This window comes from Littorina saxatilis, linkage group LG6 (genome assembly GCF_037325665.1).
Source record: "Littorina saxatilis isolate snail1 linkage group LG6, US_GU_Lsax_2.0, whole genome shotgun sequence".
NCBI lineage: Eukaryota > Metazoa > Mollusca > Gastropoda > Littorinimorpha > Littorinidae > Littorina > Littorina saxatilis.
The window spans coordinates 6039210-6059390 of NC_090250.1; the positions used below are offsets into that span (position 1 = coordinate 6039210).

Below are 20181 nucleotides of genomic sequence, written 5' to 3' on the forward strand. Positions count from 1 at the left end.
GCTCTGCCAAAACAAAGACAGAATTACACGCCTCTTCTCAAGGTTCAATGTGCGCAACCCAATCCATGCATAGAGAGAGATATGCTTTCTGCACATTAACACAGAAACAGACAAACACACAGACAAACACACACACACGCACACACACACACGCGCGCACGTACGCCCGCACGCACACACACACGCACACACACACACACTCGAACGCACGCACACACACACACACACACTCGAACGCACGCTCGCACACACACACACACACACACACACACACACACACGCACGCAAACACAAACACACACACACACACACACACACACACACACACACACACACACACACACACACACACACACACAAAAGGAAGAGAAGAAGAACAAAAGTGAAAGTAAAACCCAAGAAGGCCCAGACACATCGCACAGAAAAGAAACGGCCTGGCAAAAGACATCATTAATGCAAGGCACAGCACATTTGCACCGCTGTTTTATTTATACAGTGAAGTCAGGTCAACATCGCCAGCAACAAAACAAGACATAAAACATCCCGGACCATCGGTCAAGACACCGTCAAGTTAAAGGTAAAATACCTGAAAAAAGGCTCTTAGCTATAGATCGCTTCTAAAGTTACACCGTAAGATTCTGCGCTGCAAATAATGCTACGAGAATAATGCCCGTACCACGAAGGGAACTGCCTTCACTTTGCCAAAGCAAGAGTTTTGAAAGCTTAAATAAATTTCGTAAAACTATGCAAAGAAATAGCACTCTTTTGAGGGTTGGGCTGGACTACTACGACTGACTTACTTCCCTTGTTTGTGTACGTGAAGCTGGTTACAAGGACGGCGCGTCATAGAGGACGGGCTGGACTCCTTTCTGTTTCCAGGACCAGAGAGCTCAGTCACTCACTTTGATTTTGATAAATTACCGTACTTGTGGAGGTTCACGAGCAAATCGTGCCGTGTGCGTTTAGATTAAAGTACAGTGGATTCCCCACATTCTTCACATTCGTCAAATCCGCCAGACTGGCGCGTGGCTGTTTTGTGTGCAGGGTTGGCACTTTGGGTTGAACTTATTTCGCGCATTGACGTACATAGGTTTCACTTATAACATGTATTCTGAAAGTTGTTGTTTGTTTTGACTTCCGTTGCATGCAGGTTGCTTCAACCCATCGTTTTTTGCCAGATTTCTTTCTTTCTCTGTTTTTCAGGCGGCGAGCATCCTTCTTCATTGGTCGTATTCTGAAGGTTGATTCTCGGTACGTGTGCCAGTGGAGGGATGGTGTGATCCCGTGTAACAGCCTGGCTAGAGACCCGAGATGGTGTGATCCCGTGTAACAGCCTGGCTAGAGACCCGAGATGGTGTGATCCCGTGTAACAGCCTGGCTAGAGACCCGAGATGGTGTGATCCCGTGTAACAGCCTGGCTAGAGACCCGAGATGGTGTGATCCCGTGTAACAGCCTGGCTAGAGACCCGAGATGGTGCGCCCAACTGTTGTCACGGGACGGAGTGTGCCTTTAAGCCCTTTAAAAGCCCGACGAGACTGTGGTGCTTTACACGACATATTTCGCAGGGAAAAAAGTATCTTCAATGTAAGTGCTCCTCACACAAACGCTCGATGTGGTTGACTGATGCACGCCGATCTCACCCCGCCTTCTCCTCGATTTTACCAAATATCCTCGTTGCAAGTCCTGATGCACGCATTAACAGGGGGTGGGTGGGTGGGGGGGGGGGGGGGGGGGTCGGCAATTAGCACTGCAAGCACTAATTCATTGCCACACTATCGACCTGAACACCAATGTCCACAGATAGATTGTTGTTATGCACATAATGATGCTTGTGTTTGCTTTCCCACAATCTCTTTGTGTGGTATTTCTGTGTCTTCTTTGGGGGTAGGTTGAAAGTGTTGACCCAGAGCAAATACTAGAAACATGTGGAATTTTAATGTCCATTTTCTATTTTTGAATCTTTGCAAATCACCCCGAGGCCGTGATGTGTCGATGAATAGCGCTCATCAAGAACCGTTTTATGATTATCAGTAATACTGTACGATACTGCGCTTAGCCCTGAGTACTAGGAAGAAAATAACGACTGAGGGTTGACTGATAGTATAGTTTTAGTCAATAAGAAGTAACATCGAACGCAGAAGAAGAAGAAGTCAATAAGAAGTGAGATTAACTGTGCCGACGTCTCTGATACCTCCAATACCGAGGTGCTAACAGCATAAAAGCAGCTAAAATCACCCCCCCCCCTCCCCAAACTTTGTATAGTGTATCCACATATCATGTCCCAAATAGTCTCTTGTATTGGGGAAAAAAATAGCAAATTAGCATAGCATTGCTAAATGAGCTTCAAGCCGGCTTCAAATGCCACGAGAACACCTGCTCTTGACCATACCGGCTTTGTAGTGCTGTGATACCTTACGACACGCTTCCAGCACACGGTTACACCAAGATAGATGCAAATATCAAAAGTACAAGAACACACATCAATGCATGTGAAGGCTAAAATTAAGGGAACATAAAACTGCATGCATCTATTGCTTCATAATGAATGCACTCTTGGACACTGTTCGACCTAGCTGTCTCCCATAATCCCGCGTGGCGGATGTGACCTATGTTCAGGAGCACAGCCTCGACACCCGTCGGCGAGTCGACTACTAATTGGTGCACTAATTAGTCGGTTGGTGTCTTGTGGGACGATTGGTTGTTCAAGGTCACACTGAACTCAGAAGGTCACCCCAGAACCCTTGTATTACAGCGTGTTGATTGTGTTGTTCTTCCTTTTTAGACCTAGTCGGTAAAATATGCATTCATCCAGACAATCATAAACTGTGAAATTGTCCAGACAGCATGAATCGGAATCTGATTAAGCAATGATTCCTTTTGTCGAGTCATATCCCTTGCAATCCTTCAAGGTTTCTTCACTGTAAGGCTTATCAGCACATTTGGGAACATTTACACAACTCAACAAAAAGCGCAAACTTCGAAGGCTAACTACAACCAGCACAGTAATCAATTTTTTTTTTTTTACCAGCTACCGCAGGGGTACCTGCGATGAAAGGACACCCTTGCGGCCATCTAACAGTGTCCTAAAAAGGACAAATACCAGCGTTCATGACATATGGCAGAATACATTTTTGTTCTTGTTCGTGTGTCCCTTCTTTGCAGGTGACCAAGCCGTCCCGACAGAAATGTTTGGTCAAGATGACAGACAAAGGAAAAACAGAAGGTGTCCTTACTAGGAGCTGTCCGCTCGTCAAAGGGGCAGGGACGACTGTAGCATGCAGCGATGTTGTTTGGTGTCGCTCGCAACGCCGAAAATACTGTCGTCGTTTCGGAAAAGCTATTTATTCGTCTATGCATGGTTGTCCTATGTACATGTATATGTATGAGTACATTTATTTGAATGTTAACAATGTTGCAGTGTTGTGTGTGTCTTCGTGTTAATGCGCCACCAATGTAACTTCTCAGATTTGAGATAATACAGTTGATGTTGATTTGATTTGATTTGGCTTTTTAAACATGGATCTAAATAAACGACGTTTAAACCAAAGCTGCGTCTTTGGTTGTGAGGGAAAGGTGACGCCACGAACCGGCTACATGCTTTGAAATATGGCCGCAACTTCCATGACCCTTCCTGCAAATGTTACCGGAACAAATACATCCTACCGACATCCCTCAGTGTGTTATACAGTGAAAGCAGTATGAAGACGGCGCAGAACAAATTTTATCATAATAACTTATATCAGCAGAAGCTGAGACGACGGCAAAACAGACGCTGGCATATGTGGGGTACAGATGTTGGTCCTGATAAAGAAGTGTTGCGTGTTGTTGCAGAGTTCACGGTCTTGCCGTGGTGTGTGTGTGTGTGTGTGTGTGTGTGTGTGTGTGTGTGTGTGTGTGTGTGTGTATGCAGGGGCGGACGAGGGGGGGGGGGGGGGGGGGGTTTCTGGGGTTTCCGGAACCCCCCCCCCCCAGCCAAAAAATAAAATATTTTTGTGTGTTTTTTTGAGTTGAGTTTCAATTTTTGGGGTATTAATCAGTGACAAAACCTGCTGCCTGAAACTGGTAATGATCATCCTCAGAATGCACCAGATTGCACCATTTTGCATCCTTTTTTTCTAAATTTTCCGGACCCCCCTAGCAAGCTAGGCGCTTCGCGCCGTCGGCTCGGCGCTTTGCGCCTTCACACCCATATCTTCACAATATACTTTTGGAAACCCCCCCCATAAAATGAACTGATCCGCCCCTGGTATGTGTGCGTGCGTGCGTGCATGCGTGCGTGCGTGCGTGCTTGATTGCGTGCGTGTGTGCGTGCGTGCCGTGTGTGCGCGCGCGTGCAAGCGAACGTGCGCGGCTCGCGCGTGCCGGTGCGCGCGCGTGCGTGCGCGCGTGTGTCTGTCTATGCGTGCGTGTGTACATGCGTTTCTATATGTCTGGCTCTCAGTGTATCCGTGTTCTGAGCCCATCTCTGTTACGCGCTCAATTATCTGAGCAAGATGACAGCGTCTGGTATCACTCAGTCTACCCTCCACTGTGAAAGATGGCTGACCCTGGAGAACAGGCGGAATTCATTCACAGTCACGAACCGAATCAAATGCCCAGTGCATGAAGCTGACAGTTGGACATTTGGGGCCCACTGATTAACAACAGGCAGGAATCAACACTCACACATCATAACATCAGGTACATCTCTTCTCGTCTAGGAGATCGTGTCTTCTTCTTCTTCTTCTTCTTCTTCTTCTTCTTCTTCTTCTTCTTCTTCTTCTTCTTCTTCTTCTTTTTCTTCGTTCATGGCCGGCTGAAACTCTCGTGTAAGAGATCGTGTTTTCTTCTTCTTCTTCGTTCAGGGGCTGACACGCCCACGGTTTTGAAGTGTGTGACCGTTTTTACCCCGCCATTCAGGCAGCCATACGCCGCTTTTGGGGCCGGGATGCATACTTGGTATTCGTGTCTCGACAACCCACCAAACTCTGACATGGATAACAATAAATGATCTTTTTCGTGAGCACCTGGTCTTGTGCTGAGTGTACACACGAAGGGGGATAAAGCACTAAGTTGACCTGAGATACCGGAAAAATCTCCACCCTTAACCCACTGGGTGCGGCCAAGATTCGAACCCACGAACTTCCGCTCGGGAGGCCGGTGTAACACAAGAAAATTACTCCCACGAGATTTTTACTCCGGAGTAAAAATTTCGTACGAAAATGAACAGCCTGGGTGTTACACGGGATTCTTCTTCTTCGTCGTTCGCTCAGTACAAAAAAAAGCACTCGCCCATTACACGAGAAAATTACTCCCCACGACAGGTGAGTTCCGAGTTAACATTTCGTACACAAATGTTACTCCCCTGGCGAATAAAAAAACGAATAAATTACTTCACCCTAACACGAGCAATTTAACTTCCCATGCCAGGTGTACGAAATTTGGACTCCCTTGTCCCCTGTAAGTCTTGGTGGTGGAATGAGTGGAGGGAGGCTAGCGCGACATTCGTTTGCGCGAGATCACATAATTATTGGCATTATCCCTTCGCCCGCATCCCATTTTCGCGTACGAGATTTTTACTGGAAGTGAACAAAATGGGGAGTAAAAATTTCGTGGAGGGAGTAATTTTTTCGTGCCTTGGGGAGTTCTTTTCTCGTACGAAATGTGTACTCGGAGTAAGAATTTCGTACGAAATTTTTACTCCGGAGTAAATTTTTCGTGGAGTAAACATTTCGTGTTACACCGGCGCCTTATCCACAAGGCCATTGCGCCCGTCAAGAGACCGTGTAAACCGACAAAGAGCTGTTCAGGCTTTTACACAGGATCTCAAGCACATGTCAAAAGCCAACAGCCTGGCTGCTTCTGTGCAGAGTGGCAATATTTTGTTGAATCAAAATCGTAAGTGACACCAGTCTTTGTAGCCATGTATCTGAATAAACACTGTTTAAACCAAAGTAATGTCATTGGAGTTGATTGAAAGGTGACGCCACGAACAGGCTATAAACTTCCAAATATGGCCGCAACTTCCATGACCCTTTTGGCAAATTTTCCCGGGAAAAAAAAGCCAACCTGCCAACATCCCTCAGTGTCCCTCCTCACACAGGATCTGAAGCACACGCCAACCTTGGTCAACAGCCTGGCTGCTTCTGTGCAGAATGGCAATAGTTTGCTGAATTAATTTCGTAAGTGACGCCTGCAAATAAATTCAGCCAGAAAAAAAAATCTGATCTGCACGGAATGCAGCCACGCTTTTGATTTTTGGAATATGTCCAAATGGAAGAAACTCATAAAAACCGAGAATGGCCGGCATGCAAAAGATTGGTGTTCATATAGACATTTTTTCATTGATGCCATAGGATAATTGTATTGATTGATTTCGTATGAACATTTTTGAATGTGATACCCCCTGACCCATTTATTCATAACATGTTATACAGTACTTTTATGCCGATAATTAAACCCCATGCATACTTGGAGGCTAAAATGTGCCAACCTACACCCCCCCTCCCCTCCCCCAACCTCAGTTACCCCCCCCCTCCCCTCCCCCAACCTCAGTTACCCCCCTCCCCTCCCCAACCTCAGTCCCCACCCACCCACTCCCCCCCCACTTCCATGTCCCCTGTCTTTTCAACAACCCACCCTACTGTCTATGTCTGTGTCTTGTCTAGGTATGTGCGTGTGTATGCGCTAAGACAGCCATACCTTATGTTGATAAACTCTGTGTATGCTGTATGTTACGTTGTGTTTATGTGTATATAAAAGAAAAAAAGTGTTGGCATGCTATTGGAATGTTCAATGTATGACTAAACAAAACGTTACATTGACTGTAGTTCGACCCAGCGGTCTTTGAAGTGGACAGACAGACAGACAGACAGACAGACAGACAGACAGACAGACAGACAGACAGACAGACAGACAGACAGACAGACAGACAGACAAACACTGAACTGAATTGGAGGCTTATTGTCCGTCAGGTCTAAATGCCTATGTTGGACATGATTTATAAATTTGATATAAAAGAGGGGTGAGGGGGGAGTGAAGGGACTGGAGGGTGACGGGGGAGTGAAGGGACTGGAGGGTGACGGGGGAGTGAAGGGACTGGAGGGTGACGGGGGTGGGTTCGATAATAATGTTAAAACGTTGCTGTTAAAATGTTCTAACACGATTGTTCACCTATTACCTCAAATGCATTTTTCTCTCATGGAGTCCGCAAACGTAACATTGGGGATGGGACGATAAAAAGACTTATTCCCCCCTCTGCTTCTTTACCTCTGTAAACTTGTAGAGCTAGTTATTTTTCGATAATGACCCAGCAACCAAACAAATAACGAGCCAGCAACAGCCTGAATCCTCGATAGTGCAATGGGTTGAGAAGCTGTTCTGTTTTGGTACTACTTTTGCGACTGAAAAGTTCCGAACGCTCTATACGTACGAAGTATACATCTCTGGAGCAAACAATACAAACATACCGCATTTAAATTAACAACTACAGGCCTGAACACATGAATCTCCATATAAAATCCATGAGTGTTGTTGTTTTCTGAATCTAGATCTGCCGTGCACAAACCGTTCATCACAAGCAAATTCCCAAGGCAAGTAACTCATACTCTAGCCGACAAGAGTAGTTCCCCTTCTTTTAACGCAGTTTCTTCGACAACACTGACTGCAATCCGACGGTCAGTTTTCAACAATATTTCATTTTATAAACAGATCACACGCAACCAAATGCACACATCTCATCAATTTAAACAACATAAAGCGGTTTCATACACTATTTTCCCCAGAAAACTGAACTTCATACAGTAATTAACGTTGGAACACGGGTGCAAAAGTTCGTCTGCTAGTCCCATTTGACGAAAGAACAATATTATCCTAGGCGATATTAAAACATAAACAGAACACACAATACTGCCTTTACCGCCACAGCAGAATAACAGCATATCTGTGTACTTGATTTTAGTCTAAAACAGGGAAACTGACAAGAAGTGTTAACAGAATGGAATGATTTGCACGGAACTATACAACCGCGCATTAATCGATCGCCTGCGCAGGTTGACTGGTTGAGTGATTCGGATTCGATCAAACTTTCGCACAAAAACTCCTGTTTCCTTTGAATAACTGAAGAAAGGAGGAATAAAGAGGTTACACACCTCGTCTCAGTGATTATTAAAAATAATGGTCTCAGTTCGCGGTCATGAAAAAGCTCGCTGAAGCTCGCATTTTTCATGATCCGCTAACTTCGACCATTATTTTTAATAATCACTGAGACTCGGCATGTAACCTCTACATACAGACATTTACGATATAGATAATATGTGACCCTCTACCACGAAATGAGTCGCATGTCACCTCGCGCGGTTCTGCGCTAGGCTTAATAAAAATCCGGGGAGTGTCTGGTAACAGTGTGAGGGTCACCTTAGTCACAGGCTTATAACTCAAACAGTTTTCGCTCTTTTCTAAAACGGTTTTCACCACTGGATAGAGCATAAAAAACTCTTTGGAAACATGTAAAAATATGAAAAAGGTGACATGCGACTCATTCTGTGGTGGAGGGTCACATATCCCAAGTGAATGAAATACTATAGTGTAATAGACTTTTGATAATATAGATAGTAATTAAACGTATCTGTGAAATTGTGAAAGAAACACGCTCAGAAGACACAGGTGAGGCAATGGAATGAAATCCAATGATGAGACACAAATGAAAGGATTCTCATGGACATCAGTATCTGTGACGGTGACTCTCATCGTGTGCGTATGAAATACGGTGCCATTGACAAGAATTATCAATCCAGGCCAATGGATGCAGATACCGCGAGATACAACCCTGTCAGTCAACACTGGACATCATTAATGGACCGACATGCTGCGGCCCGAGATAGAGTCATCTGAACTATCGATGTCAGACGGCTGCATAACCGAACGAGAGAGAGAGAGAGAGAGAGAGAGAGAGAGAGAGAGAGAGAGAGAGAGAGAGAGAAAGAGAGAGAGAGAGAGTGGGGGGGGGGGGGGAGAGAGAGAGAGAGAGTCAGAGAGAGAGAGAGAGAGAGAGAGAGTGTCAGAGTCAGAGAGAGAGAGAGAGAGAGAGTGTCAGAGTCAGAGAGAGACAGAGAGAGTGAGAGAGAGAGAGAGTCAGAGTCAGAGAGAGAGAGTCAGAGTCAGAGAGAGAGAGAGAGTCAGAGTCAGAGAGAGAGACAGAGAGACTGAGGGAGAGAGACAGAAAGAGAGAAAGAGTGAGAGAAGGGGGCGAGAGAGAGGGGGAGAGAGAGAGAGAGGGGGAGAGAGAGGGGGAGATGGAGAGGGAGAGGGAGAGGGAGAGAGAGAGAGAGAGAGAGAGAGGGGGAGAGAGAGGGAGAGAGACTCGGAGGGAGAGAGAAAGGGGGATGGGGAGAGACAGAGTTTTTGTCTGTCTGTCAGTCTTAGAGCGGCAGACAGACAGAGGGCAAGATATAGAGGATGAGAGAGAGAGGGGTTATCGTATTTTTTGTTTGTTAAACCAAAAACAAACCCAATCCTTTTCCCAAAGCAAAACCACGAAATGGTTTATATGATTGTTCGACCGATCAGCCCTTCAACTTGAAACGCTTGTACAAAACTCTGCACTTCTCTAAGAAACACAGATACCTCTCATGCATCACCACAACTACAAGACAATGATGGGAATTTATCACCGGAACACAGGCACAGGCTACACTGAGAGAGGTGTCCGGGTTGCAGAGAATGGGCTCTTGCTCTTGCCTATGCGTCTCAGATCGAGCGTTAACCTCACACAGATGATCATGGCGAAGTGCCTTAAAACGCACAGTCCTTCTCGGTTAAACAATTCGGACCACCGTCTCGGGCCTGGCTAGGCTTTTACGTGAGGTAGGGCCATCTTTCCACGTGGACATATATACCAAAACTGAACAGCCTGGGCGCTCTACAGAATTTCCCACTTTTTGATGTGTGTCAAAGTGGACATGACAAAACCTTGGGTATAATTATCTGAGATAGTGAACAGAACTCATGTTTCCCATGTTTTCATGGGAAAAAATCCAAAAACAAATGAGACTACTGACGTTCCAAAATTCAGAACAAAAAACCAAGAATTGTCTGTAAAAGAAACGTTCAATTTTTACACTAAATGTACTGGGTGGTTTTTTTTCAAGGGAAAGGCTTTACCATAAAAAAAATTTACAAAATAGCAAGAGCAAAGGCCAAGGCTAAAGGGATCAAGACAAACATTCAGCGTTGGCGATGTATCGTTCAATAGGCCTTTTTCAACGGAAACAACCCCGCAGAAGGGTTCAGAGTCTGGGAAATAGCGAAGTGTGTGTGGAAAAACAGTCCGATCGCTCGAGAGCAGGTAAGTTGAGACAAGCGGTGAAGATAAACAGAAAGACATGTAGTGTGTACGAACAGAGACTGTAGAGTACACAGAGAGTATACTCTAGCTATAGTCTCTGGTACGAATGAGATGAGCAGGGGGAAAAACACACCAAGAAAACAAACTCACAACTGATGGACGAATTCCTTTTCTTTTTGCAGGAAGAGAGAGAGAGAAAGAGAGAGAGAGAGAGAGAGAGAGAGAGAGAGAGAGAGAGAGAGAGAGAGAGAGGGGGGGGGACAGACGGACAGACGGACAGACAGACAGACAGACAGACAGATAGCAGGAGACAGATTGAGGGAGAACCCGAGAAACAGACAGAGAGAGAAATGTAGAATTAGACCGAGAGAGAGAGGGATAAATAAAGTGGAGCAGAGGCGGATCACATAATTTTTAGGGGGGGGGGGGGGGTGTGGGGGGGGGGGGGGAGGGGGGCGTCCAATTTTTTTCCAGGGACAATTCGACGACGCGAAGCAATTAGTTGAGGGCGTGAAGCGTTCGAACCTCCTAGGGGGGTCTGGGGACATCCCCCCCCCCCCCCCCCCCGAACATTTTTGATACAAACAAGGAAAATGGAGCCAAGAAACTTCCCCTAATACACCTTCCAAAAATTAAATTAAAGAAGACAAATTTAGATCAAAACAAGGACAGTTGACCGATCTGGTGTAACCTGAGCCAACAAATTACCCAACTACTTTCTGAAATCGCCACTTAAATTTTGATAAAAATCAAGGAAAATGGATCAATCTGGTGCAATCTGAGCCATGAGTTTTTCTTTGTTTTAATTTTTTTTCTTATTTTTTTTCTTCTCTTTTTAATTTGTTTTCTTTTTAGGCTGGGGGGGGGGGGGGGTCCGGAAACCCCCCTGGATCCGCCTCTGTGGATAGAGAGTGAGAGAGAAAGCGAGAGAGAGAGAGTGAGACATAGACAGACAGAGGGACAGACAGACAGACTCTCTCTCTCTCTCTCTCTCTCTCTCTCTCTCTCTCTCTCTCTCTCTCTCTCTCGCTCTCCCTCTCTCTTCTCTCTCTCTCTCTAAGTCGTCCTGAAGGTCAAGGTTGACAGACTGGACATTGCTCTAATTTCCGGTCGACGGTGTTTTCAGAATTATGTTCCCAAGTTTCCATTTCCAGTCGCGCCTTGACGAAAAGGTTAATTACAAGTTTGAGAAACATTTAAATAAGGGTATTTGAGGCAGGGGAATGACCGTGCGTGTGTGTGTATGTGTGTGTGTGTGTGTGTGTGTGTGTGCGTGTGTGTGTGTGTGTGTGTGTGTGTGTGTGTGTGTGTGTGTGTGTGTGCATGCACGCGTGCATGCATGCTTGTATGTGTGTTTAGTTAGACACTAGGGAGTTCAACAGAATTCACAATCAATTAGTCAGTCTTGCTGAAAGCCTTTAGCTTAAACAAAGACCACACAATGTTACGAAAATTAAATGTCAGTACCACTTCTAAGGTTTCAATGAACTTTTTGTTTACGGGAAAGACCAAAGGACGTTGTGAACAAGTGCTGTATTACTTCTGAGGCTCGATTGAACTTTCAGTTACAGTAAAGACCAAAGGACGTTGTGAGCAAGTGCTGTATTACTTCTGAGGCTCGATTGAACTTTCAGTTACAGTAAAGACCAAACGCTTTTTGGAAACAATACGTGTCAGTGTTACTTCTGAGGTTTTAATTAACTTTCTGTTTGTTTATCGACAGACCAGACGGCTGATGGGACAATAAATGTCAGTATTACGTAGAATCTTTTGATTAGCTTTTCGTTTGTTTATTTGAAAGACAAAATGCTGTTGGGAATCATACATAGGGGAAGGGCTCCTAATATGGACCACTTTTTGTTTCATGCTGATAACTAGCTTGTTTTCTTGCGAAGAAGTTTCATTTTGTGTTTGGTAGTCCTTCTCTCTTAGGTTAACAGTTAGGCCTAATTAGAGTGAAATAGCTTTGATAGACATTCAGCAAAAATTAAATACAGAAAAAATCACAAAGGGTCCATATTAGGAGCCTGGGCGCCTAATATGGACCAGTGAAGCGGCCTTCACGAATCACTGTAAAAAAGCCCCCTATATTTCAAAATAACATGATACAACTTAGTGTACAAGTCAGCCTAATTAAAATATGCTCTAGATTTATCTGTTTCGGGTTGATGAGAGCATTATTTGAAGCACACCAGGAAACTAAAGAAGCTTATCAAAAACAGAGTGAAAATAAGTGAAATTATCAACTTCCACGAAAAGAAGACTTTTTGTTGCATTTTTTTTAAATCTCGAGGGTTAGTTATAGGTTATTTTCAGCAAGCTTCTTAATGAATAAATGAAAATAGCCTTTAGCTTTTATTTTCTTCGATTTGTTGAAGGTGGTCCATATTAGGGGACTCGCACATACTTTGAGATTTTGCTATTATTTTTTGTTTGCAGTAGAAACTCGGGGTCAACACTGCTAAAATATAACAAATACGGTTTTAGCTGTCATATATAGCAATTTTTGTGTGATAAAAGCTTTGGCTGTGGACAGAAACGAGTCCGTTTTAGGCGGCAAATTTAGAGTGAACGCTGCCAAAAGTGAAAAAAAGAGAAAACGCCCAACGGTTTTGAGATTTCTGCTTCTGCAACTGTTTTGACATGTGCAAGTTATCCAGAGAGGGTGAATACAGCGAATAAAACTTTTTTGAGCGCTCTAGCGCGGATAGTTTGTCAGAACAGAAGGTGGTCCATATTAGGAGCCGGTCCATATTAGGAGCCCTTCCCCTATCAATATATTACTCTTGAGGTTGTGTGAACTGTGACTGAAAGACTTAGCGACAATAGTAACCATGAATATCAGGAGTAAACATTCATATTTGTTGAACTTAAAAGGTGTCTTTACCGGACAATAAACAATCTATCTCAAATCGCCCAGAGAGTAACTGCACCTGAAAGCATGAATGTTGTGACATTTCTACACAAGTTCATGCGGTGAAAAGCCCATGGTTTCCTTTCTGTGGCTCAAAACCTCCTTGTTTAAAATAAAAACGCAGCTTGTGTGTTGCAATTTGCTTGCCATTTTTTTTCAAAAATCACAACCAAAACACAACCAGAAGGAATGTTGTGACTGCGTCAATACTCGTTGTTTGGACAGATCAGAAACTGTTGCTATAACCTCAGTTATTAAGTTAACGACTCTACAGTGATCATTATGTGTCTGATGCAATCAGCCACACGACCACAAACAGCGTAATTATACATTCATTACCAGCACACAATCACCATGCATACATTATATTACATTATCATACATTAGCCCACTAGCACAGCCAGACTTGCAGATTGGCAGACAGAGTTCATTACGTCAAGGGGTAATGAATCCTTGCTCCACTTGACCAAAATGAGTTGTGAACAATCCTTTCATTCTTGAAGAGGAATACACAACATTTTGTTTTCCTGTAAATAAATTGAAACTTAACCATACAGGATAATTTATTCTCGAAGCAGACCTCTTATTTTTCCTTCGCTTGGAACCTCTTAAAATGAAATGCTCTTGACAGTGCTTAATTCTAGAAGCTGGATTTTTCGGAATGAGGGGAAAACTAAGGCGGGGGGGGGGGGGGGGGGGGGAAGGGGGGGGGGGATTTAAGTGTCATGCCTGTCTGTCTTTTACTTTCGCATATATTATTATTATTATTATTATTATTATTATTATTATTATTATTATTATTATTATTATTATTATTATTGTGATCATTTGTATGCGCCTAATCTAGATATAGCCCTAGGCGCTTACATATTAATTTCTGTATAATTAATATATATGAGCACACACACACACACACACACACAAACACACACACACACACACACACACACACACACACACACACACACACACACACACACACACACACACACACACGTACACACACACATACACACACACGCACAAACACACACGCACACACACACACACACACACACGCGCGCGCGCGCAAATTACAAAGAACATTACTCCCAAAAAAAGTAACCCTAAACAAGACCAGAAAGAACCAGCATTCTCTGGCAAGACAAACTATGTCGTGTTGGCTGTCATCATCAGACTGTCCGCATCTCTATCATTCCAGTGCACGGTAGTTCTCTCACAGGCAGATTTAACCACTCCTACTTGTAACAACATTATCTACGCAGTCTGTGTTCGCACATGCACACACACATACACCCACACACATACACCCACACACATACACCCACACACATACACCCACACACATACACCCACACACATACACCCACACACATACACCCACACACATACACCCACACACATACACCCACACACATACACCCACACACATACACCCACACAAACATACACCCACACACATACACCCACACACATACACCCACACACATACACCCACACACATACACCCACACACATACACCCACACACATACACCCACACACATACACCCACACACCCTCACACATACACCCACACACACATACACCCACACACATACACCCACACACATACACCCACACACATACACCCACACACATACACCCACACACATACACCCACACACATACACCCACACACATACACCCACACACCCTCACACATACACATACACCCACACACACCCACACACATACACCCACACACATACACCCACACACATACACCCACACACACCCACACACATACACCCACACACATACACCCACACACATACACCCACACACATACACCCACACACATACACCCACACACATACACCCACACACATACACCCACACACATACACCCACATACATACACCCACACACATACACCCACACACATACACCCACACTCATACACCCACACACATACACCCACACACTGTGACAAACGGATTTGCACATAATGTATATTGGAGTTATATGACGCAGGTGTACAACAATTTCATGGGCCACGAACTTTGAGTAGGCACCGTGCGGTGAAATATTGTCCGTACAGTGCAGTGATGTCACGTGTGAGATGTGACCAATCAGAGAAGAGTAGTGACTGAGGTCACGTTTGTAGATAGATTAGACAGCAGAGCTTTGCAGACCATTGACAAGAGAAGACGGGTCTCTTACTGGGTAAAGTTTCTCACCGGGCGCTGGGAGGTCGGTTAGACTCGTGCCGCGGTATTGAATCGTTGGATTCAACTGCTGTGTTTACAGCATCCCGGGCCGAGAGCGGTCGCGGAAGTTGGGGAACGAGACGGGAGGTTCTGCCCTTACGCCCGAGCCGTGAGCTGTGGGGAGTGCAGGAGGGGAGACAGCGTGAAGCGCTGTAAAACGGGAACCCCGTCCCCATTCCACCACACGAAGACAGTTTGTGTGGGTGGGGTGGAGCAGTGCGTGCCACTGAATATGTGAGTACGACTGGGAGAAATTAACCAGCGTGATAGCTGTACGGAGATACGTTTCCCAAGTGAACAACCACGAGACGTCGAGCGTCGTGGTTTTTATCATCTGTATGTAACAGAAATGAATATTGACAGAAGTATTGCTTGAGACAATGACTTCGTGTGTAGTGAGACAGACGGGCTCTCACGGAACAAAGCTTAAAGTGTTATACGTGTGTGCACGTGAATTGTAGACTGCATGACAAAGTAACATGTATGTAATTTTGTGCAGTTAGACTCTGTGTGTTAACAGAAATAGAACTTCCATGTTGAGCGGGAGTGATCTGTAGAATGGATGAAGAATAATATGTTTATGTTGTGTTATTGAACATTCTAATAGAGGTACAGAGGCAAAGGGCCGTAACTGTGTTCGTGTTTTTGTGCCTGGTTGGAATGTGTGTGTGTGTGTGTGTGAAGGCTAGATAGTAAACAGAGAGTAGCACGCACAATTTCTGATAGGAGTAGATATACATACATACAGACATACACACGTAAATTCCAGCCGTAACATTTGGTGACCCCGATTACTCTGTGTTAGTTAAAATTTGTAGTTGTTTCCCTGCTTTACTACATTTAATTTTGTCCCCTGTGTTGGGTTTTTAGAATTTTTGGCAGTAGGTCACGCAGACAAGAGATTTTTCAGATTGAGTAGTTGTGTCGTTCATGTCCTGTTGTGTACTGTTACCGTCTCCAGTTTTACGGTAGTGCTTACTGTACAGTTCTAAGCACTGAGGAATTAGCTTCATTTTTCTACCTGTGGGGTCTTTCATTTCTCTTTCATTGCTCTTTTCTGTGCTTTCATTTTGTAAAATAGTTAGAACATTTTTTCTTTCTGCTTTGGAATAGGGATCTATCTGTTGTTTATTGCCCTTTGCCTTTGTTAGGTTGATTAACTGTGATTAATTTTGTTCTTTTGACTTTGAAATTTTATGATTTGATTTTGGAATTTTTTTTTATTAGTGTGATTGATTAGGTTTATTGATTTTGTAGGATTGGTTTGTTGATTTTGTAAGTTTGTTGTAAATAATTAAGGTAATTGGTTGTGATATTTTGATATAGACTTTAATTAGTTTAAGTTTTAGTTTATTTTTGATTTGTTATTTGCTATGGTTGTAGATTGGGTACTTTGAATTTTTTTTTTGGTTTAATTTAGTCTGCTGTGTGGAGTGATTGTGTCACAAAGTTTTTGGAATTTGTTTTATTTGCCTCCAACTACATTTTTGTTGTTGCCTTGTTGATCTAATTTAAGTTAATTTCATTAGTAGTGTATAATATAGTTATTTTAAGCTACTATTTACAACTTTAAATTAGTTTTAGTTTAATATGGAGTGTTTCACTTCATAAATTTTTTGTTGGAACTTTGTTTTTATTTTGCTTCCAACTGCGTTTCCTTTAGTTGGACTTTACTTATTTTGGGTTTGATATTCTGATTTAGTATTTAGATTGTTGATTAGTCTTAAGTATTTACTTGTGTTTACATTTTTGTAAAACTTTGAATTTTTCCTCCTATTTGTGGTTTGGGGTTGTTTTGTTTGTACTTGTATATATGTTTGAAGATTCGTTTTGACGTCATTGACTGAATATCTGACTTTAATTAAAGTTGTTGGATATTTTTGCGTGAGATTTACGCCAAAACGTGTTTGGATATAGTCTTATGTTGACTATTGTATCTGCTGAAAGATTTTTTGTGGTATTTCACATTTTCAAGTAGATTGCTTGAACTTGCATTATTCTTTGAAACTTTTTCAAATTTGTTGTTTCTAAACTTGGACATATTTTGGTGTGATTTTGAAAGTTCAAAACTTACACAATGGAGAGCGAAGATGATTATGATGCGTTGTTTGAAAAGTTCGTTAAACAGGCAGAGACTTTGGGTCTGGCTGCAGATAAACGTGAGAAATACGTGAAAGAGAGTTTTGATCGTTTGGAGAGAAAACGAGAAAAAGATGAGAAGGAAAAAGAAAGGGAAGAAAGACAAAAAGCATTAGAAATGGAAGAAAGACAAAAGGAAAAAGAAAGGGAAGAAAGACAAAAAGAATCAGATAGACAAAAAGAAAGGGAAGATGCACAAATTGAAGAAAATCGAAGACAAAAAGAACTGGAAAGGGAAGAAAGAGAAAGAGATAGAGAACACCAGTTGCTAAAAGAAAGAGAGGAAAGAGAACACCAGTTAAAGCAAAGGGAACTTGAGATTAGGCAGGCTGAAATTAGTGCTGGGTCGCGTGCACCACAAAATGGTCGGGATTCTCACACTAATGTAGGTGCTCGCCCTGTTTACCCCAGGCTCCCTGCATTCAGGGAACAGCAAGATGATATAGACTCTTACTTGTTCAGATTTGAAACTCATGCAAAATCTCTGGAATGGGAAGAGACAAGGTGGATCACGTACTTGTCTGCTCTTTTAGAGGGCAATGCATTAAACCTATACCATAGCCTTGCTGCTGCTGGTGAACTAACATACCAATGTTTGAAAGAAAACTTACTGAAGAAATTTCAGTGCACGTCTGAAACATTTAGACAAAAGCTCCGAAATATCCGTCCAAGTGAAAAGGAACCGTTCCAAACTTTTGGGATTGAGTTACGACGATTGTTTGATCGTTGGGTTGCGCTATCTGACATAACCACAGATGTTGATGGTCTAGTGAACTTGTTTCTGGGAGAACAATTCCTGGAAAGTGTATCAGCTGACTTAGCAACTTTCATTCGAGAACGAGGTCTAGTTACTTTGGATGAAATGGTCAAAGCTGCCGAAAGCTATCGCTTAGCGAGACCTGGGAAAAACTTGTCACGAAAGTCTGGACCAACCATTTTTTCTGCAGCTTCTTGTAGTCACGAAGAGTACGCTGCAGCTGCTTTTTCACAGAGCAATAATCGTAGAGGTGGTCCGCAGTCGCGGAGGTTTGGGTCTAGTTTTGCTGGTCGTGGACAAGGTAACTGGAGTTATGGCAGAGGTACGTCTGATGCACAGGCACAGTCACAAAGTGATACATACTATCCTCGTGGAGATAGACGCAGTCGTAATGGTGGTCGTAGAGGCGGTTCATTCCGACAAAGTGGAGATGATTGTTGGTCGTGTGGGAAAAAAGGTCATTGGCGTCGACATTGTCCTTTGCAGACAGATCATGTTTTTGGGGGCCATGACCAGAAGAGGATGCAGGAAGTGTCGGGAAATTCAGCTGTTGCGAAAGTCGTTTCACCAATTACGCAGGAAGTTGGGTGTTTGAAGTTAGAACAGGGTAGTGTCAACGGGAGTGAGTGTACAGTACTCCGTGACACGGGTTCTACGATTTCTGGAGTGCGTAGGGGATTGGTGTCAAAAGACCAGTTGGTCAGTAGAAAGGTCACCTGTAAGACATTTGGTGGGGAGGTCCTTACTTATCCTCAGGCGAAAGTTAAAGTTGAGACACCTTATGTGTCGGGAGAAATGGTTTGTTGCGTCCTGAATGATCCTGTCGCTGATTTGATAATAGGCAACATTCCGGGGATTTCAGGGAGTGCAGACTGTTTTCCTGATGTTGATGGGGTTACAGCTAGTACAAATCGTGCGCAGGAAAAGAGAAGAAACCCTCCTAGTAAACCTTTGGTTCTGACTCCAGATCAGAAGGTTGCGTGTTCGAATCAGGACTTGGCAGTTGTACGAAAACAACTCAGTCAGTTACAGGCAAAAGTGAACGGATTAAAGTCTAAGTCAAGAGAGACTAATGCTGCTGTAGGCCATGGTGGCAAACGCAGAAAGAGGTCAAGAAAATGGTTTGCATGATTTTGACTACGTGTCGGTTTAGCATCAGGAACATGAGTAATCGTACTATGTTGAAAGAGTCGTAGACTCAGGATAAGAAAACTGATGATGCTAAAGAAAGACTTTTCATGTTTGGGCTAGAAAGCAACATGACTGGAAATTGTGAGTTAAAAGAAAAACTCAGTGGAATCTTCCTAGAGAAGGAAGAAGTACTTTATCAGACATAAAGTAGTGTTGTTACACATATGGGATCAGTAGATCAGAAAGTTTGTTTCTTATGTCAGCTACGACAATTTTGATCCGTAGTGGAATGCGATATTGAAATTGTATTGCAGTGAAGTAGTTACCCTCTTTTACCTGTTATCCTAAAGAAAAAATAACCTCGGTCGGTCATTTTTTTTCCGGGAGGAGGGGGTAATGTGACAAACGGATTTGCACATAATGTATATTGGAGTTATATGACGCAGGTGTACAACAATTTCATGGGCCACGAACTTTGAGTAGGCACCGTGCGGTGAAATATTGTCCGTACAGTGCAGTGATGTCACGTGTGAGATGTGACCAATCAGAGAAGAGTAGTGACTGAGGTCACGTTTGTAGATAGATTAGACAGCAGAGCTTTGCAGACCATTGACAAGAGAAGACGGGTCTCTTACTGGGTAAAGTTTCTCACCGGGCGCTGGGA

At 43.5% G+C, this 20181-nt stretch overlaps 1 protein-coding gene across 1 annotated transcript; it reads left to right on the forward strand.

The window, feature by feature from the left end:
* The first annotated feature begins 17423 nt into the window (after positions 1–17423).
* On the forward strand, positions 17424–19517 carry LOC138969606 (uncharacterized). Its single transcript, XM_070342463.1, has one exon. The coding sequence runs from the start codon at positions 17568–17570 to the stop codon at positions 19515–19517; it is 1950 nt and encodes a 649-aa protein (XP_070198564.1). The 5' UTR covers positions 17424–17567.
* The last annotated feature ends 664 nt before the right edge of the window (positions 19518–20181 follow it).